The 22,353-nt window shown below is 52.8% G+C and overlaps 1 protein-coding gene across 1 annotated transcript in view; it reads right to left on the bottom strand.

The window, feature by feature from the left end:
- JAKMIP1 (janus kinase and microtubule interacting protein 1) overlaps window positions 1–22,353 on the bottom strand; it is a 125,739-nt gene that overhangs the window by 21,592 nt on the left and 81,794 nt on the right. Inside the window, exons 9-16 of the mRNA XM_077136361.1 lie at window positions 16,976–17,095; window positions 14,899–15,027; window positions 13,341–13,424; window positions 10,732–10,794; window positions 8,651–8,749; window positions 5,945–6,046; window positions 5,151–5,204; window positions 4,549–4,614 (exon numbers count right to left, since the gene is read on the bottom strand). Coding sequence (XP_076992476.1) covers window positions 4,549–4,614; window positions 5,151–5,204; window positions 5,945–6,046; window positions 8,651–8,749; window positions 10,732–10,794; window positions 13,341–13,424; window positions 14,899–15,027; window positions 16,976–17,095 — 717 coding nt within the window. The remainder of the gene's footprint in view (window positions 1–4,548; window positions 4,615–5,150; window positions 5,205–5,944; window positions 6,047–8,650; window positions 8,750–10,731; window positions 10,795–13,340; window positions 13,425–14,898; window positions 15,028–16,975; window positions 17,096–22,353) is intronic.

Here is a 22,353-nt window from a genome sequence, read left to right as displayed (position 1 = left end):
TTCCCTGCTACCCAAGTCCCTGGGATCAGCTGCTCTCCATGGTTCCCAGGCCCCCTTGTGATTGTTCCCGATGCATTGCTGCTGGGTTTCTTTCCCCACTAGCCGGCAAAAGTGGGACCCACATCTGACCCATGTTGCATTTCCTTGCCCACACAGGTCCTGGAATCCCACAGGTGCCCCAGAAGCCTCTGTTGAGTGAAGGAGGGTGCGGGGTGTGGAGGTGTGGGGTGGGTGTGGCCCGGCTCCCCAGAGGGAGCCCAGCTGAGAAAGCTACACTGCAGTGGCTCCCCCCTCATGTCACATCTCTTCACTTGACATCCCAGGAGTGGCCCCCAGATCCAGCCACAGGGCAGGCAGCACCCGGGGCATTTCAGTTAGACAGTGCTAAAAAAAAAGACATGTGTTCTTAGAAATCAGTGAGCAGAGTTTTGATGGAGAACGAATGAACAAATATTAAAATGGATATAAAATTCAGTTTCGAATAATTGAATCAAGCTGCTCTCATAACAGGTTTTTTAGAACATGTCAGGTTTTGTTTTGTTTTTTAAACAAAAGATTTGATATGCATAACAGGAAAAACCTTGACAAGTCCCTTCCCGCAATTGGGAGAGTAATGGGAGGACACAAAAGGCTATTTGTGAGGCTCCTGCAGCTTTTGAGATCTTGAATTTAATAACAAATTGTCCAGCCAAATGTTTATTGAGCCCCGCTAACAGGAAAACCCCATTCCCTTCTGCTCAGGGACCCCTGGAGGGACAAATATGGCGTGTCGGGACAGGGAAGCTTTCTCCCACCCCCATGGCTTTTCCCCAGGGACAAGGAGTGGGTTTGCCCATTGCAGAGATTTGGGGGACACATGGGGTGTCTACTTTTGGGGTGAACTCCAATGGCCCTTTGTGGCAGCACAGTGTGCTCAAGGGCCAGCCTGCCTGCGGGACCCACCTCTGGGGCCAGCTCTCTCCGTCCACGCTCTCTGGGACCCCATCACTGGCTGGGATTTGTCCTTCTCCCCCGAGGACCCAACCCCCTCTTCCGTGGACTCTGGGGCCAACTTTAGAGCCTGCCTGGGTGCCCACTCCCAGCCCACTGCTGCCAGGAAGAATGCTGAGTTCTCACATCTCCACCTCCTGAGCCCCACGTCTCTTTCTCCATTGTTTCTGGGGAAGGTGTGTGACTCATGAATGTCTCTAAGCCTTCCAAGGCCTTGGCTTTGAGTGAGCGGGGCCTGGTCCCAGATCTTCCATGCTACCAGCCGAAGTTGGGCTCTGGCGGGCCATACCGGGAGCTCTGGGTTGAATGCTGTCCCCCAAAGGCTCGCTCAGGACCTAAGCCCCGGAAGCTGTGATCGGAGCTTATCTGGAAATAGGGTCATTGCAAATGGAGCGAGTTAAATTAAACAGGCCATCTGGACTTGGGTGGGCCCTAATCTCATATGACTGGGGTCTTAGGTGAAGGTGAAGGAGATCGAACTTGGGGTGATGCCACTGCAAGCTAAGAAATGCTCAGGGATACCTACAGCAACTTGAAGCTTAAGGGGCCAGAAGGACCCCACACCCCTTCTAGGGCTCTGAGGGAGCAGGGCCCTGCCCACACCTGCACTGCAGACTTCCAGCCTCCAGAACTGGGAGAGAATAATTTCTGCTGTCTCAAGGCCCCCATGGCTGGTACATTGTTACAGGGACCCCAGAAAAAGAAGACAATGGGGAACAGCTTATCTGCCGGGACATGGAAGTCTGGACAGAGCTTTGTGAAGCGCTGGGAGGAAGGCAAGCACCAGGACAAGGGGCTATTGGCAGCCAGACCGTGAACCCACCCTACATGAATTTGAGCTGGGCCACTCTTACACGTACTGAGAAATTAGGTCTGTGAGTCTAAACAGAAAACTGGAATTGACTTAAGTATCTTCAGATCCACCGTGGAAGGACAATTTTTAAAAATCAGGTACATCTGGTTGAAAGAGACAAGCAAGCTCCCTTGGGTCATGCACTGCAGGGAGCTCTGGGCCCCTGGGTGACCCTGCCTGCAGTGTTTACAAGCTCCAGGGTGGCCGCTTGCCCCAGTTTGCCCAGGACTGTCTTAGTCCAAGCACTGAGAGGCCCGTGGCCCAGGAGAGCCAGCACCCCAGGCAGGCAGGACAAGGGGGGCTCCTGGCCATTCCCGTGAGCCTGTCCACAGACCCCGCTGACCTCATCTCCACTTTTCCTCCTGAGCACGCTTAGCACCTCATGTGCAGACAGGGGTCATGACTCTCCAGAGGAGAAAGGATTTGCTGCAACTCCCAAATTTACATTGCCATGATGTCTTATGTTCACAGAGCAAACAGCAGGGCGAGTGTCTCTGAGAAGCCAATTGGAGGAAATGTGGGTCTACATCTAAGAATATTTCCCCAGGGACTGCCCCAGATGGGGGGCTGAGCATCTCAGTACCTGGCACAGAGGTGAGGCCCGAACATGCCAGTGCCAGGCCACTGCCCGTCCTTCTGCCCCATCCTTGTGGGATTTCATGGGAGGCTGGGGCGGCTGGCGTGGTTGTCCGCCAGGCTAAGGCACAGAAGCATGGGGCCAGGAGGCAAGCAGCACTGGCACGGGGCCTTCTAAGGCAGGCAGGTACATGTGGGCCGAACTCACAACCAGGGAAGCAGGGGGGCAACCGTGGTCCAAGCGGGCAATGGCCGGACACCAGACAGGCTCCATTTCCTCAGCGGTCAAAGGGAGATGGTGTTGCTAATCTCACATGACGCGTGAGAGAATGAGGCCTGAAGGACTGAAGGACCCAAAGCTCTAGCTCTGGACCACCTGCGGTTGTGGGCTGTGGGGGAACGGGCCAGGTTGATCTCAGGACGAAGAGAACTCAGCAGCTTGCAGGGCCCCCGGTGGGGGACTGTGACCTCATGCCTTCTAGGGCTCTTGAGGAAACTGGAGACCAGAAAGAGAGTGACCCAGTGGGCCCGCTGGCCCACCCCACTCCTGGTTCTTTGGTCACCTGGTCAGCACCTCTAAGGACCAAGCCTTGCCCCAGGTGCTCTGGCAAGCCTTCAACGGGCACCTCCCCTGACACTCTCCGGGGTATCATCATGGGAGGTTAGACGGCTACTTTTGGTTTCTTTGATGACAAGGAACATTGCCTGAAAGTGTCCTATGTGGTTTCCTTCCATTTACCTTCCAGCCAGGTATGAGCCAACCTCAGCCCCACTGGACACCTAAGGAAGCAAACTCAGCCAGGGGCAGGGACTCAGAACCCCAGGACACTCGCTGTGTGACCGTGGACAAGGCTTTGCCATAAGGCCATTGCCAACCTGATGAGGGACGGGCGGACAAGCACCCAGGAAAAGAAAGTTTGTATTTTAAATGTGATTCCAAAGATTCTGGAAGGACTCTTGAATAAGATCATTAAGGCCTCATCCGTACAAAAATGGCATCTTAATGTTGAACTCACATGCTTGGAAGGAAAAGCTCTAAAGATGGGACTACGTAAAAAGTTGGCTACATCCAAAATGCCCAAAACTAATGTGAAAGGCAATCACACAAGGGATGTACTTCTAACAAATATGGTGAAAAGTCAGTCTCTTTCATATATAAAGCACTGGGAGAGGTCAGTTGGAAAACTCAAGTTTGACACATATATATCAAAGGGAGGAAGGAGGGAAGGAAGGAAGGAGGGAGGGAAGGAGGGAAGGAGGGAAGGAGGGAGGGAGGGAAGCCCAATGGAAGAATCCTCAAAGGAAGTGTAATTACAATCACAATTACAGTTGATGATACACAGCAATACACTTCACACCACTGGCACACAAACTGATAAACACTAAATTAATGGTGTCACGTAATTTCCCAGCAAGCCCATCCTCGGAATTCTTCTTATTGATAACATGCCACGTTGAGCAGGAAAGCAAGGGTGGTCACTCTGCAGTTAAAGTGCCTTCTGGAAAGCACTCAGGCAGTGCGAAAGCCCTTACACACATTCTTACCATTTGGCTCAGGGACTCACTTCTAGAACCTATCCCATGGGGGTGTTTAAAAATGTAGATATTTGTGTAAAGATGTTTGGCACTGCACAATTGTCAATGGCAAAAATAAGCAGAAACACCCTAAATATCTGACAACTAAGGAACGATTCAGGAACTCCTGATTCAACCACAGGATGGAATAAAGGCAGTGCCACTAAAACAGATGTTTGTGAACCATTTTGAGCAACATGGGAGAAGCTTACAAGGAAGGATATAAAACTGTGGATATCAAGTATGATTTCAATGAAGCTTAAAAAAAGGAAATGGGCATGGGGGAAAAAAAAAGCCAAAGGAAATATCCCAAATGTCACAGAGTATTTTCTTGGTGGGAGGTTTTATTTCCTTCTGTGGTCTGTGAGCTTTCTACGAATATGTGTGTCACCTTCAGTGGGAAGACAAAGCCATGCACATGCGGATGCAAACACTACACTAACCGAAACGCATGCTTCCAAAACAAAGCGATACATCAATGTACAGTTTCTTGTATGGTGCTGGGGAAGCTCAGACATGATGTGTATGGACAGAAATGCCACTGGCTTCTCTACCTTTTCACACAGGGCAAGCACAGTTCCGGCTTGGATTATTGCAACCTGTTCTTCATTCCTCAAATTCTAAAACACAAAAACGGGCAAGCGCATTTGACACTGGATTCCGAATCCACCTGAAGACAGTCAGTGCTAAGCAGCTGTCCCCAAGGCTCACCCACCCCCCTCGCTAACGGGGACCAGCATTTCAAAGCAGTGGTCAGGAATCCGAGCCCCCACCCCTCTGGTCGGGGACATCTTACTTGGCGGCACTAAGCCACTTGGAAATCGGGGCTCGTTCAAGACAATCTTTGATGAAGGCAAAAGTGGCCCTTTCTGATTTTAGCAATCTCAAGTGATTCCCTCTTCTTTCTGGGTATTTTATTAGCTTTTATGTTTTTTTTCCCCTCCTAACTCCTAAGCTCTCCTGATGACCTAACTTCAGATTCATGGTCTGACGAACGCAGACCCAACCACCCACACAGGAACACGGCCATACAAAAGCCTTACATTGCTCTTAGAGACCTCTGAATTAGGGAGAAATTATCAACAGAAAAAGCCACACAGAATGCACCCGGATCGAAACAAGAACACAAAACCAGAAACCGAACGCGCATAGTTACCCCGTTATCGCCAAGGATATCTAATTTCTTCATAAGTTCAGATACATTCACATCCTGGAAAAGATTTCCAACGTTCATTGTTGTGTGAGCTACAAAGACCATCCACACTACTTTCTAAGGCCACAAACTTCACTCCTCCGTAAGAAACCAGCCCTTTCTTTTCTGTTAGCACATGCTGCAGAGCTGGGTTCCACTCTCGGCTGCTCCTTTGGGGAGTGGAGGGAGGGAGAGAAGGCTAGTAACTGTTGGAAGCCAGAACAGGAGCAAGTGAAGTCTTGTTTGCTGCGTTTTATACAAGCCCAAACACTGCTTTCTAGAAAGGTCCATGGAATTGTGCGGGCTGGAAGGACCATCTCTGTGCCATGAGGGCCTAGCGGGACTCAGGGAAAATGGCAAACATTCAGCTGTTTTAACAACTGCAGCAGCCCAGCTCCCATCCCCAAAGCACTTACCACCTGCCAAGCACTGGGCTAAGTGCTGTCTATAGATGAAGAGACTAAGGTTCAGAGAGGGCCAGAGCTAGGAAATGGTCAAGCTAGGGTGTGTGCTGAAGGCTCCACCCCAGTCTCTGCTTATTTAACGGGGAGGGGGGTAGCACATAGTAACATTTGGTAATCCTCTTAATAAATTGAACAAACTTCTACTTTCAAAATATGGTAGAGGGACAGGGGGCATCTCATTAAAATCAATGCTACCATGGACACAAGGACACAATCCCCCCTTACACCTGCGCCTGCTATTCTGAGTGAGCCCTTGGCTGTGAGTCCAGCAGAGGCACCCCCCAAGCATGCTACCTTCACTCCTTCCTGGTGACAGAACAGCTGGAGCGCACTGCTGTCGTTCTCGGGAAAGGTGGCGATTTGGAGGTTAAATGCTGGCGACCTCCGCTCTCTTTCCTGGGAAAAAGATTTGGTTTAAAAACAGAACTTTATTGGGTTATTTACCATTTGTCATTTTCCCATGTTACTTAGCAAAAACCAATGAATTCCAGCTGGCAAAGGGGAGACTAAATAGTGCAAATTCAGACTACGATATCATCATCTGTGAAATACCACGACGTCCCGTGCCTTTCCACAGTGGCCGAGCTCCTTTTGGAAATGTGTTTCCTCCTTACCTATTCAGCTGGGAAGAGAGCATTAATGGAGTATCATGAGTTGACCTGCTGCGAGGTCAAGGCCCAAAAACCCAAGGCACTAAATTTAGATAAATGACAAAAGTCAGCAATTGTTGTTGTATTATCCTGTGCCGCACTGAGTCCTCATGAGACCCCCCGAGGCAGGTGGTGTTGTTTTCTCCTTGTAGACAGAGACCATGGCTCAGGTGGCTGGGTGTGTGTCCCTCGTGAGAGAGGAGCTGGTCAGGCCCCAGACCCTGACTTCATATTCTCTTCACCTATCAACTTTGTTCAAGACTCTTACTGACCAGCATTAATGCAACCAATGCCAATTCCACCCCTGCCTTACGGCTGCTGGCAAATCTCAATTATTAAAGAAGGAAAAGCAAGCATTTCCCCAGAAGAGGTACTTTTTCCCAGAATAGGTTATGCATTGATCATACACAGTTTTAAAATTTTTTAACTTTTAAAAGGGTAAGAGAGGCCATAGAGGGAGAAACGTCAGCAGCATCATGGCACTGTGGCCTAAATGTGTCCCCTGCACAGAGCTTTCATCCTCTAGCAGCTGACAGCTGAGACATGATGGGAAGATCAGCAGAGAAGACCTTTTCAAAATGTACCCTTGAAAAACTGCTTTTTATCTTCTCAAAGTTGCAGTAAAATGAGACTAGCACGCTTTGAGCCACTCCTGCAGAATCGAGCGGCAGAACCAAACGTCTGCGATTCAGCTAAGACAATGACCAAGAACAGCACAAACCCAGGTGTCCCCCGCTGCTACCAGCCTTCTCTCCCTCCCGCCACTCCCCAGAGAAGATCTTGGCAAGATGCTCTTGGCTTAAGGCTGAAGGATGGGGGCAGGGAGGGGCCACTCGTTCAGTTAATCCCCATGGAGCCCCTGTCCGGCTGGCTTAGGCTGGAGACAGTCTAGAGATGAAGCATCCTTCCCCTCATCGGCTTGTTACAGTTGGGTTCTGTGATAGCTTCTACCTGGAATGGCTCATAGAAACAGTTCACATTTTATATGAACCAGTCAGAATGGCGGAGAACTCAGGAAAGAGAATTCTAGGAAACTCAGCATGATTATGCAGCTGGCATCAGAAAGATGCATCACAAGGCCCTGTGGTTCTTACAGTGGCTCAAGTAGGGGTGAGGACCTTGGCTAATTTCTGGGGCAGTCATAGAATACTCAGTTTACCCTCAAGCGAGAGTCCCGTAACACTTGGGTCTGGGAATGGGTCTGGTCCCAGTCCATGCCAACAGGACAGCAGATAGATGGTAAGCTCTAGGGCAAACAGAATTTTAACAGCAGCCAGGAGAGAAGACCAAAATCTGAGAAACCACAAACAAGGCAGACGCTCACTTTCACCAAGGATGTCAGGCATGCAAATGTGCCAGCTAAGACAGAGCAGAGCTGCGGTACTATGAGTGTTTATAAAAATTCGGCACAAACTTAGGCGATGTTTAAAATGCTGATTTGTAAACAGAAAAAAAAAAAGAAAGGATCATGAATTCAGATGACAGCACGGCAATACAGTAACACACCTGGGGCAAAATGTAAACTGGAAGCAACAGAACCATCCGTATTCTTTGACTGAATCCAGTATGGTGCATTTGGGGAAGTTACTGAAGGAATATGAGTTCTACACGTGAAAAACAACGAACACCCCTCTGTGCTAACTAGCAGATTTGCAGTTTGAGTTACAGCTGGTAATCATGTCAGGCCAGTACTGCAGGGACACACAGGTCTGTCTTTACTTAAAAAGAGCTTGAGCAACCTAACTAGTTTCCTTATTTGCCTCTGCAAATACATCCTTTTGCTCTGATTTTACTTACCTTGTATTTACCTCAGCAAATAGACAGTGAGTCCAGACTAGCATTAAACACATTTTAGAACCACTAGCTGGCCACGTCAGACCCTGCTATTTCAAAAAGTGAGATTCGCTGCATGCAAGATCACTTAAAAAGGTGTGTCATTAATTGCGACAGTGCCCTGTCCAGGTTTGCAGAATGCGTAGCAGGTGACTATGCATGCAGGAAAGAAGTAGTTATGGAAATGAAACACAAATAAAAAAGGCAAAATATTGCAAAAACAAATTATTTTATTAAGTGCAAAACAAGCCGTAGGCAATAAATATATTAGCTCTGATACATGTCCATAGACTTCGGTGAGCATTCTCTCCAGATCATATTAAGGCAGTGAAATTATTCCAAACATACAGATTCAAAAAAAAAAAAAAAGAAGAAGAAGAAGGAGAAAAAGAAGAAACTATAACATGTCCCCTTTACACATGCTTGAAAACATCTGGGAGCTTTACATGAATTTCAGTTTGGGTTCAAAGAGAATGTCTGCTCCGTTTGAGAGTTTACAACAGATAGAGTCTCTTACTTCGAGTTCTAGCACTCTGAATTCTAACAGCTCGTTCTGGTCCTTTGCATCTTGCATTTCATTCTTCAGCTGGTTCTCTTCCATTTCCAGTCGGTAAATCTAGAACAAAGACACCTTGGGATCAGCGGGCAGGACAAGGAAGCAGCCTGGGAGCAAGGAAGACAGAGACCGTGCCTGGCTCACCATTGCAGCCGTAAGCCTGGCCCGAGGTCGGGACTCACAAATATCTGCTGAATAAGTGAATGGCGAGGAAACTGAGGCACAGAGCTATTAATTTCTTTCACGCAGGTGCCTCTGGTCCCCAAGCCTGCCTGTGTTCTCTGCGATCTCCCACCTCCCAGGGTCAGCATACTCGGACACAGCCCCAGGAACTGCAGCAGGGAGTTGTCCCGAAAGCGTAATGGCAGCAGTTACTCTGCTGTGTAAACCCTTCTGGGAGCCCAAGACTGCCTGGGCCCGAAGCCCAGCTGGGAGACCCGGGATGAGCTCCGAGCTGCTTCCCTGCCTCGGTTTCTATCAAAGCCTGGTAACGGCAGCACCTCTTTCACAGGTTGCCATGAGGATTAACTAGGCTAATGTATGTAAGTGAGGGATTTGCAGGAAACCCTCAAAACATTCCAGATCACGCTGCGTCACTGCTGCTCCCAAAGAGAGGACTTGGGGGGCGGGATCCCAGCCCCTGGGGGGACATTTGGAAAGGTGCATGAGTTTTCTGTGTCATCACCACAGAGACCAGTGGCTTCCACAATCTGGCGAGCAGGACGAAGGCTGCCAGAACTCTCCCAGGCACAGGGAAATTTCGCCTAACAGTGAGCGGGTTTGTACCAAACGCCCCTGATGTTGTTGAAAAGCAGGCGGAAGTGGACAGGTCCCAGCTGGTCACAGGCAGTGCTGAGATCAGGGACCACCCCCAGCCCAGAGGGGCCAGGCCTGGGTCATCCAGGTCTAGAGTTTCAGGGCACCCCCTAACCCAGGGTCTGAGCCCGCCTGTGTGACCTGGCCACAAGGGCAAATGAACAGACAGAAAGCAGACGTGCCATCACCCGGGGCTGCAAGGGAGGGAGAAGTGTCTGCAAGTGGAGGGTCTTTACGGGGGAAAAGGGGGGTGGAAATGTTCTGAAATTGCATTGTGGTGGTGGTCACACAACTCAGCATATTTAGTAAAAGCCATCGAATTGTAGACAATCAAGAAAAAGTAAAAGCTGAAGTCTTATCCCAAAGTCTTAGATCTGCTAACCCCAGACTGGGCTCCCTGTGAGAGCTCTGGAGAGTTCCACGGCCAGAGAGGGCAAGGCCAGGGGCTCAGCAGCCTCCCAACTGGTGTTGCGCCCTTTGACCCCTGCCTCAGGCCCAGTCCCCTTGGGAGGGTGAGGGGCTGCTGGAACCCTGAAGCAGTGGCAGAGGCCACCAGGAATGTGCACGTCGGGCGGGGGATGGGTCAGACGTCACCATTTCTGCAGGGTGACCTGGACAAGGTTCAAGCTGGCTCTGTGCGCCCCACCCCAGAGGACAGAAGGAGGACCAGGGGCTGGGGGTCACCAGGAAGCCAGCTTTGACTCAACATCATAGGCTCAGAAGGGCTGCCATGAGAGTCACTGGCTCCTAGGTGGCAGCTTGTGCAAGCAGAGCTGGGTGACGCCGAGAGGGACCCGTGCACTTGGCGGGTGGGTCCTGAGCCCCGCACCCCCCCCCAAACCCCCAGGACCCATGAATGGGACCTGATTTGGAAAAAGGGTCTTTGTAGCGGGAATCAAGCTAAGACGAGGTCACACTGGAGGAGGGTATGACTGATGTCCTTAGGAGAAATGGGAAATTTAGATCCAGAGACAGGAAGGCCCTTTGAAGACAGAGGCGGGGATTGGAGCGAAGCTGCCACAAGCCAAGGATCCCCGGCAACCACCAAGACGCTGGGAGAAGGGCACAGAACAGCCCCCGAGAAGGAACCCACCCTGGCAAACTCTGATCCAGGCCCCTGCAGCATGCGGCTCCGTTCCCGTTGTTTTGAGCTGCCCACCCTGTGGCGCTTTGTTCCTGCAGTCACAGGAAACGTAGATGGGGGCTGGATGTCAATGTTTACATACCTTTTCCAGCAAGTCTTGGTTTGTTCTAATGAGCTGCTGCTTTTCTTCGACCCATTTGGAATCCTAAGGAAAAGACTAAATATGTTCACACTCATTGAAGCAAGCAGATGGTTAAATAATAAGTCAACTTTCCATTGCAAAGGCCATGGCCTGGAGGGAGGGAAGGCAGGCCACAGGCATGCTCTGAGGGCCAACCCCGCACAGCCCCGGCTTGCCGTGCCTCCGCCTCCACACTTCTGTCCTTTCTCCCTCCTCGTGCGGTTCTCTCCCCAGGTTGCTGGGCCTGGCCAAATCCTGCTCGTACAAGATCCATGAGCCCAGGGGGCCACATTTGCCTTTTCACCAGGGTATTCCCAGAGCCTAGCACAGGATCTTGCACACAGTAGGTGCTCAGTAAATATGGTGCAAGTGGATGAATAAGTGAACAAAGGAGTGAGATGTCTTCCTTGGCCCTCCTCCTCCCTCCTCTGAACCTGCCTCCCAGGCTTCCCCGAATTTATCCCGCTCGGCTGTCACTGGGTTTGGACTAGGAGACCCCAGGAGGACACAGCTCGATTTGATGCATCTATTTATCTGTGGCAGATTGTTTACAGCACAGTTGGCAGCATTCTTTCCCAGAGCCATGTCACGCCCCGTTGCAAGGTGACTTGCAGTGCCTCCCTTCAAGAGAAGAGGCCTATTTCTCACCACCTGAAGCTGGGCTTGTGGCTTTAGCTTTAGCCAAGCCATCACATTAGCAAATGTGAGGCAAGTCAAGCCTTGGACTGTTCTTATGCCGAGGGGCTTGCCCTTCTTTTTCCTGCTCCAAGACCCACCAGGTAAAAAAACCTTCAGGAGGAGAGACCATGAGTTGCTACCTGGTTGAAAGCCAGCATGACGCCCGGGCAGGTGAGTGCAGCCATTTGGGACCAGCTAGCCCCAGTCGAGCTGCCAGGCAACCTGCAGGCACCAGGATAATCCCAGGGGGTCAACAGAACCATCCAGCCCTAATTGCCGAGGCACAGAGTTGGGAGCAAATAAAGCTTGTGCTGTTTTAAATGACTAAGTTTTGGGGTGGCTTGTTGCATAGCAATAGCTAACTGATAATGCTAGCCCATGTATCAACCTAGCCTTACTGAATGAATGATTGCCTGTTTTGTCCCCCAAACTGGCTCCTTGATTTAACAGGTGTTGAGGCAGGGCAGGTCCACAAACACAAGGGCTAGTACCCATGGAGCGAGAAGTTAAATTAGTTAGAGACTATACCCACATGAGTTACAAAGATGTGCACTCAATGCAGAAAAGAGAAACCGAGGTCCACGGCAAGTCAAGACAGGAATTTGAAGGAAGCCCTGTCACCTGGACCTCTGCTCCAGCTGCCTGTGAATCTCCCTGCCCTCCCCACCCCCCACCACCAATGTGGGACTAGAGTTATTTATCCCATTTTACAGATGGGGAAACTGAGGTAGCCCCACCTCCCCCAACTCTCCATAACCCACCAGGCCCTGTGACCTGTCTGTAGGCCTGGCCAGACCTCCTCAGCCCCCAGTACCTGCCAGAGGGCTGGGGGTCACCAAAAGCACCCCCTGGCTATGCAGGTGCCTTGTGGCCAGGGGACTGGTTTTGGTCCCTGAGGTGTGCAGAGGCGGTGACGGCGTCCCTCTCCCCTGCTGAGGAGGTATGCTTTTGAGAGAGCAGTTACAAGAGGCAGGGCTGCCATCTTCAGGTTCCCAGAACCACATGCAATGGACTACCCTCTACCTGGCAGGAGGGACAGATATGTGGGCAGGAGAGTGCACAGGTGAGGGCTGAGCCAAGGAGATGTCCTAGTTAGCTGTTGGCAGAGCAGGGCCTTGCCGGCACAGGGAGCACCTGTGGGCCTGCCGCTGCTGCTGCTGCCTCTGCCTGCTCCCCTCCAGGAGGCCAGCCTTACACCCAGAAGGCCCTGCATGTCTTCCCCACCCTGGAGAAGAGTCTAGCCCAGGCCCCGCCATCAGCCATGCCAGGCCTGATCATGCTCTGAGAGTGGGTGCGTGACAGGGTCTCCAATCTAAGAAGCACCAGTGCCGGATTCTTCTCAGACACAAACACAGCATGGAAATCTGTTTTTCTCAGGACCTGAGCTGTGAGCTCTGCAATGATCCCAGTTCAGTTTTACAATGAAAGCTTGACAGGCAATGCATCTGTTGTTCAGATACAGATCAAAAAAAAGATCTGGGTCACCACTTTGCCTTTAGAATTATTTCTACTTTTTGCTCTTTTGGAAAACAAAGGAACAGCCAAGTTGGAACGTTACAACGTGTGTTTTATTTATTTATTTTTTTTGTTTGGGGTGCATGGTCTGGGAATTGAACCCAGGTCTCCTGCATGGAAGGCGAGCATTCTACCGCTTAACCACCCGTGCACCCCTCACAACGTGTTTTGATTTGTAAAAAGCTCCACCCTTACTCTCGCCTGCGTGCCACTAGGGCTGTCTTTCCTGGTGTCCCTGGGGCTCCCCAAGTGGCGCCACCAGACATATCCCGGGCTCCCAGACCAACCTCAGGGACATGGCCCAGGACACAGGAACACCTTCCTCTCCTACGCGGACACACGGACACGCAGACACACGCGCGGCCGCTCCCACTCACCTGGCCCTTCTCCACCAGGGCCTTCTCCAGGTCCTCGATTTTGGCCTGACACCTCAGCAGATCGGCCTGGAGCTGTTCCCGAGTCTGGAGCACAAAAGAACAGAAGGTGAACATGTCCCCTCCAGAGGTCACAGAAACGGAGAAACAAAGAGCTGCAAAATCAGCGACGCCCAGGTTGCCTCCAGCAAACCTCCAACACACACTCACTGTCAGGAGCACAGATTCCACCTGGTGGCACGCAGGTTCAACTATCACCTAGCAAGAGACTTTATTTTAAGAACCAAAGGGTCTTGAGAGGCTGTCAGTTCTAATCCACTCAATTATAGGGACAAGGAAGCCTGGAGAAGGGACCGGTTTCTTTGAGGGGTGACAGAGCCAGAAGCAAGACACATGGGGGTGCCAACCCCAGTTTTCTGACCAAGCTCAGGGTCTGCTTCATTGGCCATGACACACACTACCAGGCACCTTCAGACCTGGCCTGGGTCCTGGGTGCACCCTTTGTCACCTACAGCAAGGGCTGAAAACCAAGGACCAGGCAGAGCATGTAAATTAAGGAAGCCAGGTGGGTGTGAGGTGATAGGGAGTGGTGGGGACTCTGGCGAACTGGAAGCACACGCCCCATTTCTGAGGAAAGCTGCCACTCGGCTCCTGGGACTGGAAGCCTGGTGCTGCCAGATGTGCTGATCTGTCGAGAGGAGCCAGGAATTTGGATTTTTATAGGGAATCTCTGGACTTTCAAATGTTTTCAAAAGTCAAAAATGAAACAAATGAAAATGGCACAGTCCACCACACAGCAAGTTTGTGCACCGGGATTCTGAACGAGATTGAGAGTCAAAGGCAGAGTATTTCTTCAGGGATTAACAGAATTCATAAGCATCACCCCTCCCAGAGCAAACAAGGTGCACAAAAGTCAGTGCTGCTTACTCGGGGTTAAAAATGCAGACTCCTTAGAAGTACGGTCCTCTTGCTACAAAAACACAAAGCCCCCAAAAGGTGCGAGAATCTGCTCAATTTTAGCCCCACCATATTTTACTTTGAAAAGAAAAAAAAAAAAAAGGTGCTCCAGCCCCTAAACCCCAGCAGTCATTCACCTCCACCCCTTACAGGGCAGCAGCAGAGTGTTTCGTTGTGGCACAAGGAGCTGCCCTCCTGCTCCAGTCCCCTCCCCTCTTACCCCCTGCACCAAGTCCCCTGCCAGTCCCCCGCACTAGCTCCACTAAGGAATGGTCCCACCTCTCCACATTGGCCATCAGAGAAGTTTGTTGGGCAATACCCTATTCTAGCACATTCCCTTTAAGAACATCAAGATCCCCTGTGGAATTCCAAGACTCAAATCCAAAAAAGAGCACAGAGTCCAAGTCAGAACCCCTGGGCCTGGGAGGTGCCACCTGTGCAGCCCTGAGCAGCAGAGAGGTCACTCTGAGCCTCAGTTTCCCCATTTAGAAGATGGGCCCAATCTCTCCTTCATCACGGGCCCTTAGACAATGACACAAGGAAACGCAGATAATACCCGGCACCCCCGCCTGGCCCTCACTGTGCCCGGGCCTGCGGCACTCACCCGCGCCTCCCTCTCAGCATCCAGCGTGCCCCCCGCCTGCTTCTGCAGCAGGGCATAGGCGCGCTGCAGGGCCTGGTACTCCCGGGTCAGCTGGCAGAAGCGCAGGTCAGCCTCTTCTCGGGTCGTGAGCTTAACAGGATGGGGAAGGAAGAGGAAAAGGGCGTGTGACTCGCCTTCTAGGGTCAGGGGACATTCGGACGGAAGCAAGCATCTGCTGAGTCCCCTTAGGAGCTGGTCACAGCCAGGAGGGACTGAAGACTCTGGAGTGCAGGGCAGCCCGGAGCAGCCACCCTCCCCCCTCCTCCGAACACCCCAGGGGTCGCCCGAGTCAGGTGGGGGCGGCTGGGGGAGAGAAAAGAGCCAAGAGGCCACAGAGGAAGGTTTAAGTGGTAAGGGGTCCCCCTCTCCACCCCCAATGCTGCTCTTTCTGGAATCCATCTTCAGGGGATAACCAGCTATGGAGGCAAAGGTGCAAATAAATAGGGAAATGTTCATGGGGCATTGTTTACAGTCGGGTGAAACAGGAATCAAATGCCCACCAGCAGGGCTGGCTGAAGGCAGGATGGGCAGCCTCCTGAGAAAGTCTTACGTGGCCGTGAGCTACGCGGGTGTGCATTTAGGAAATGAAGGACACCTGCTACAGAGAGTTAGCTGAAAAGGGCAGACTAGGAAGCATGTGCCTGCTTAGATCCTGTTTAAGTTTAGTGCAGCAGGCTACAAAAACAAGACTCTCGGTGTTCAGGCAAAGGCCCAGGACTGAGAAAAGCTACCCAAGTTCCAAGCACCCCACCCCCCAGGTGCAGGACAGGCTGTGAACACGTGTCCAGAACTGGCCGGCCCCCTCCTGCTCGCATGGAAGGGGTGAAGCTGGGCAGATGGCAGGGTCTCAGTGAGCCTCCTTCCCACCTCCCTGCAGAAGAGGGCAGGGGACCACATGGAGAGACCCACATGAGCCCCTGGAATTTGGGCACAACACGGCAGAGTAAAGAGAAGGGGGCTGCCCTGGGGGCAAACTGTCCCAGCACCTGTCGCCAGGCCAGGCTGCCGAGTTTGCCCACAGCCGCCTCAACCCCTGGGAGGCAGCCTAGAAGGGGCTCCACTGCAGAGACCGCCCGTGGGAAAGGACCTCAACAGACCATCTGTGGGAGACAAACACCCAGCGCACCGGGGTGGAGGGGGGAGCCCTGAGAGGCAGAGCCTGTGCAACACCCAGGAAGCTGCAGGAGTCGTCGCAGCCAGGGGCTCAGGGCTGCCAAGAGCTGCAGACCAGGACACTACCCGGCCACAGCCGAGGGCATCACCCCACAGGTCCGCTGCCTCTGGCACATCAGACCATGGCCTCTCCGCCCAGAAAAAGCTACCAGGGACTTGAGGGAGGAAAGGCAGGCAGCCAGGACCTGAGCTGGCCCAACCTCGGCAGGAGAAGGGGAAGCCGAAGTTGAGTGGAGTCTAGAGTTCTGGAACTGACTAAAATGTGGTGCTGCCTGTAACTGGAAGGGGAGGAAATTCCACTGGGCCTGCCTGAGATTTCCACTCGAGTTTTCTGCGAGTTTTCACTGGGGGCCACAAGAGAATGCAGCTGTTCTCTGCACCCTTGTGGATCCAGCTCATGCACTAGCCTGGATGTGCACAGGTGGGCACCCTTGGGTGATAGATTCCAGGTGAGCTTTACTGCCTCTGTACATTTCTGTTTGGGTCTTTTCTTATATCATTCTTATAATCCAACGAGAACGGAAACTATTTCCACTAAGCTGTGGGGGGGTGTGCATGTGCACGTGGAGGGGGGGGGGACCGGGAGGAAAATACAATCCTGTGGCAATTTCCGATGCCCACAAAAGGGAACACAAGGGCAACATTCCTCGACGACTTGGTTTCCTCTGTGGAATCTGCCTGGGAAAGCAGAGGGACCCCTCCTGCCAGCAGCCCCTGCCACAGCGGCGACGCCTGCCTTGGCCCTGCCGGCCGTGCCGGGCCGAGGTCGGGAATGGGCTCCCTGGGGTTTCAATCTTGGGATGTGGACATGCTGCCAGACGCCCCCCGCGGGCACATGGTCCGGGACCCCCGCCGGTTCGCTCACATCATCCAGGTCCTCTTCGGGTGTGGCCGGGGTCCTGTCCGTATTGTAGGACGTTTCTGACAGTGTCTCTGAGTCCACAGACTCCTCGTCAAATCCAAAAAATGTCTCCACAACATGCTTCTGTAAAAGGCAAATCGCACGGCATTAGGGATGGACCCAGGGTTGTCAGAGGTCCCCGGCCCACTGGCCTGGGGCAGACAGGGTAACAGTGCCTGCCTAGGCCACAAGTGGGGTCCTGCGGGACTGGGTGGGAAAGGGAGAGGCAGAGGTGGAAGGGTAGAGGATTTGCAGCCCCAGCTGCCGGTTCCGGCTCTCACCCGTGGGCTGTGTGACCCTAGGCAAATTGCTTGGCCCCTCTGAGCTTCCAACTCTTCTTTATGAAATAGAGATGTAACCCCTGTTAGGGACTGGATAGTGTCCCCCAAAGGGGTCTCACAAATGTGATCCACTTTTTTGAAGGTGCAATTAGCAAAGTGGAAGCAAAATGGGATTAGAACAGGCCCTTGACACCCCTCCCTGACCTGCCCAGGGCTGGAGTCTTTATAATGAGAGGAAATCTGGACACATGGAAAGCCCAGACACAGACAGAGAGAGCGGACGGCCATGTGATGGAGGCGAGGTTGAGCTGTGCCACAAGCCAAAGAACAACAGGGACTGTTGGCAAGCTGTCAGCCCAATCCCCACACTTCATAGCCCAGCCCCACTGACACCCCAATGCAGACCTCAGGGCCCCAGGACTGTGGGATAAGAAATTCCTGTGGCTCCACGCCACCCAGCTTGCAGGACTTGAGACAGCCCCTGCCTAAGTGCGAGCATAGAATGAGGTTATGTGCGCACTGCGTCTGCCCAGGAGCCACCACTGGCAAGGAACACCATGGAAGGTGGAAGGTGGGGCCACAGGGAACACCGTGGAAGGTTGGGGTGGGGACCCAGAGGGACAAGAGCTGCAGGGAGAGGCTGCAGGGTAGAAAGGTCCATAAACAGACCCCAGCATTGCAGCCGCTGGGCACGCTCGGGACCCCAGGCCTCAGCAGAGCTGCCCTGAGAGGACACTTGCTTTGAACTTGTGGTTTTGGACAACTTGGAACATTTTAGGACCCAAAGGGCTGGTGTGCTGCCCTCGCGGGCCACCACTCAGACCAGCGCGATTCCCACACACACGTTCTCCATGCGCTTCCCAGCACCAGACAGCACGGCAGGCTGTGCTTCATTCATCCATTCGTTCATTCACTCACTCACTCTGAGCGAGCTCACACACTGGCTGAGCACCCTCTCTGGGTCAGGCGCTGGGTCGGGTCCTGGGGGACATGACATGGTCAGCAGCAGGCATAGGCTGGGCCGCGGGAGCTGCCGAAATATGGGGACACCCCATGTTTGAGGAACACTGGTTGCCGGCTTTCTGTGTTCCCCTGAGAAGAACTGTATTTGGTTTTACTGTAACGAATGCATCTCACAGTCATGACGAAGGGGCCATAAGCAAACTCCAGAGCCCAGAAGAGGAGGTCACCTGCCCCTCCCCAACCCAAGAGAGGCAGGGCACCCCCGTATGCTGAGAGGCCCAGACGTGGGGAGCATGTGGCCAGGGCCACATAAAGTGACTGAGAAATAACTCAGACACTGGGGAGCAGTGGGGAGTGGGAGGGATTTCTTTGCCATCTTAAGGCTTCTGCAGTGGCTTTGCTAGAGGCACCCTACCCCATATGCCACCCAGAAGGTTCTAGCCATTGGTGCTTGTCCTGCTGTGTGTGGTGCTTTCACTTTATACTGCATTTCCATTTTTGAATACAGTGGGGGCATGAACCTCTCCCCCAAACCCCAGACTCATAAACCCAGCCATCTCTACTGCTCCTTAGGGGTGGCCAGCATCTGACCTGACACCCCCAAACCCGCACGTCCCAATACCTGACTGCTCACCACTGGCAGCTTTCTGCTCCCAGCTGCTCAGGCCAAACCCGCGGCCTCCCCCAGGCCATCTCCTCCTGCACCCACCTTTTTTCTGGGAGCACCCCCTGCCCACCTTCAAAACAGAATCCACCTCTGCCCACCTGCTCTGTTAACCCGGTGCCTCGGTCCTAGGCCAAGCCACCTTCACCTCTCACTGCAGTTACTGAAACCCACCTCCTACCTGCCTCCCTGCTTCTGCCCTCATCGCTCACCCTGGCAGCCAGAGGGACGGCTCCTGAATAGAAGCCCACCACGTCGGGCCTCTGCTCAAGCCCCCAGGTGGCTGTCCTACCCGAGGAAAGGCTGACAGCCAAGCCCTGGCCTTCACGCCTGCAGGGTTAGCTCCCCACTGCTCCTTCCCACTCCACTGCTCTGTCCAACCACACACCGAGCACACACCTACACCTTACAAGCACCAAGTGCAGGGTCACACCTTACAAACACCGAGTGCAGGGCCACACCTTACAAACACCGAGTGCAGGGTCACACCTTACAAACACCGAGTGCAGGGTCACCTTACAAACACCGAGTGCAGGGTCACACCTTACAAACACCGAGTGCAGGATCACACCTTACAAACACCGAGTGCAGGGCCACACCTTACAAACACCGAGTGCAGGGCCACACCTTACAAGCACCGAGTGCAGGGTCACACCTTACAAGCACCGAGTGCAGGGTCACACCTTACAAACACCGAGTGCAGGGCCACACCTTACAAACACCGAGTGCAGGGCCACACCTTACAAACACCGAGTGCAGGGTCACACCTTACAAAAACCGAGTGCAGGGTCACACCTTACAAACACCGAGTGCAGGGTCACACCTTACAAACACCGAGTGCAGGGTCACACCTTACAAACACCGAGTGCAGGGTCACACCTTACAAACACCGAGTGCAGGGCCACACCTTACAAACACCGAGTGCAGGGTCACACCTTACAAACACCGAGTGCAGGGTCACACCTTACAAACACCGAGCACACACCCACACCTTACAAACACCGAGCGCAGGGCCACACCTTACAAACACCGAGCGCAGGGCCACACCTTACAAACACCGAGCGCAGGGCCACACCTTACAAACACCGAGTGCAGGGTCACACCTTACAAACACCGAGTGCAGGGTCACACCTTACAAACACCGAGTGCAGGGCCACACCTTACAAACACCGAGTGCAGGGCCACACCTTACAAACACCGAGTGCAGGGCCACACCTTACAAACACCGAGTGCAGGGCCACACCTTACAAACACCGAGTGCAGGGCCACACCTTACAAACACCGAGTGCAGGGTCACACCTTACAAACACCGAGTGCAGGGTCACACCTTACAAACACCGAGTGCAGGGTCACACCTTACAAACACCGAGTGCAGGGTCACACCTTACAAACACCGAGTGCAGGGTCACACCTTACAAACACCGAGTGCATGATCTCACCTTACAAACGCCGAGGACACATCTACCCCTTACACACCAAGTGCACACTCATACCTTACAAACATGGAAGGCACGTCTGCACCCTACAAGCAGTGAGTGCAGGCCCACACCTGACACGCACTGGGCATGCACTGTACCCGATGTGCACCAGGGGCGCGCTGCACCTTACACATGCTGAGTGCACACCGCACCTCCCACGCACGGAGCACACGCCCGCAGCACTGCCACTGCATTCTGTGGCTCCCACCTGCATGTGTGTCCCCCAGAAACCGCATGGCTCTCTTTCCCATTTCTTTGGGTCTTTGCACAACTGCCACCGGCATGAAGGGGCATCTCTGACTGCCACATGGAAGCGCCTGCCCCCGCCCCACCCTGCCCGACCGAGCCCTTGGTCCCTGCCTTGCTCCCTCAGCAGCTCTCATCACCACCTGAAGGCAGCTACATTTTCTCCTGTGTTTATCACCAACTTCTCCCCATCCCCCCGCGCCCTCCAGAGTGTAAGCTCCATGAGGGCAGGGATTTGGGCTCTTCTGTTCACCAAGTAGCAGGGCATGGCACCCAGCTTGCAGTGCAGAAACCTTTGTTGTTAAAATGAGTATTCACAAACACGTTTTCCGTTCATGTTTTCAGAGCCAAACCAACTTACTCATCCACAAATCATTTCCAGTTTGTGCCTGGCATCCTTTCCGCTCATTTATCTGCACTGAGAGGGCAGCTGCCAGGTTACCTGCCCAGATGGAAGCGTGAGGACCCAGCAGGCTCGTGGATCTCAAACCACCTTTCCCTCGTAGTGGAAGTCAGAGGCCATCAGAAGCTCACATCTCCCTGCGGCTGCAAAACCCCGATGGGGTGGCGGCCCCACGCCCCCTCGCAGCAGGGCTTAGGTGGCAGGGGCCATGACAGCGTGGTGGTGGTGATGCCCCCGGACACGCATGGCCGCCCCGAGCCGCCTCTGCTCACACATGTTCTCCGGTGCAGCCGTCCCCAAACACGCCATCGGCGAGGCCTCGGGGACAGACAGTGTTTGTTGTTGGGCCGACCGGCAGCAGGGACAGGGAGAGGGCCCTGCCCCATGCCTCGATGGAACCCCAGGAAGCATCATCTAACCGCACACCTTGCAAGCACTCACTGCTGAGCTGCGGCCACCGGCTCCAGGAGATGGACCATCCTGGGACTGACGAGCCAGTTTTTAGAAAGCTGGCAGGACTGCGCATTAATTACGCAATTACCGAGCCCTGGCGCAGGATATTAACTGGGGATGCTGCCGATGTGTTTAAAGTAGAGGTGCCGTTTTAAACAGCAAGTAGACACCCCAAAGTATAAAGCGGCCCCTGAGACCCACAATCCCAAAGAGCCAGGCCAGACTGAGGGAAATGGGAAGCAGCTGCTGGGGGGAAATCAAACCCCAAAACAGCAGTCAAGTTCTGCTGTAGCAACAACGAAGGGTGCAAATCCATAAACGGGCACAGAACACACACTTTCCATAGCAGGGCAAATTCACTGTGATTCCCCCAGGACAGTTTTGCTTTCTATACTGTATGGGGTTGAGTTAGTTTGTTTCTTGTAAGGGTTACTTTTTTATAAGTATCTATATTTTACAAGGGGAGCTAAAATGGACTGAATATATTTGTGCCTTTATTAACAAAAAATAAAACAGAAACAAAAGATATTTTAAGGTATAAAGCAAAAACATGGTAGCCGTTTTGCTTGAAAGCAACACAGTTTTGGCCTCGTGCTGCATTTTCAACACACGTGTGAAACAACACCTGCTAATAAGGCATGACAGGAGAACTGCCTAGAAAACGAAGTTTCCTCTAATGCCTCGGTTTGCAAAGATGTCAAACAAGATAGAAAATGAGAAGATTTCTGAATCTCAATTCCTTTGAAATCCCCTGTCCATTTCCTAAGACAAGCTATTTGATGGGCATGCATTTCCATCATTTGCTCATTCCAAGTGCATTTGCTAGATAAAGAGTGCTCACTCTTCCAGGCTCC

Source organism: Tamandua tetradactyla, chromosome 19 (assembly GCF_023851605.1).
Source record: "Tamandua tetradactyla isolate mTamTet1 chromosome 19, mTamTet1.pri, whole genome shotgun sequence".
NCBI classification, from domain to species: Eukaryota; Metazoa; Chordata; class Mammalia; order Pilosa; family Myrmecophagidae; genus Tamandua; species Tamandua tetradactyla.
This window is presented reverse-complemented; position numbering and strand designations above follow the sequence as displayed.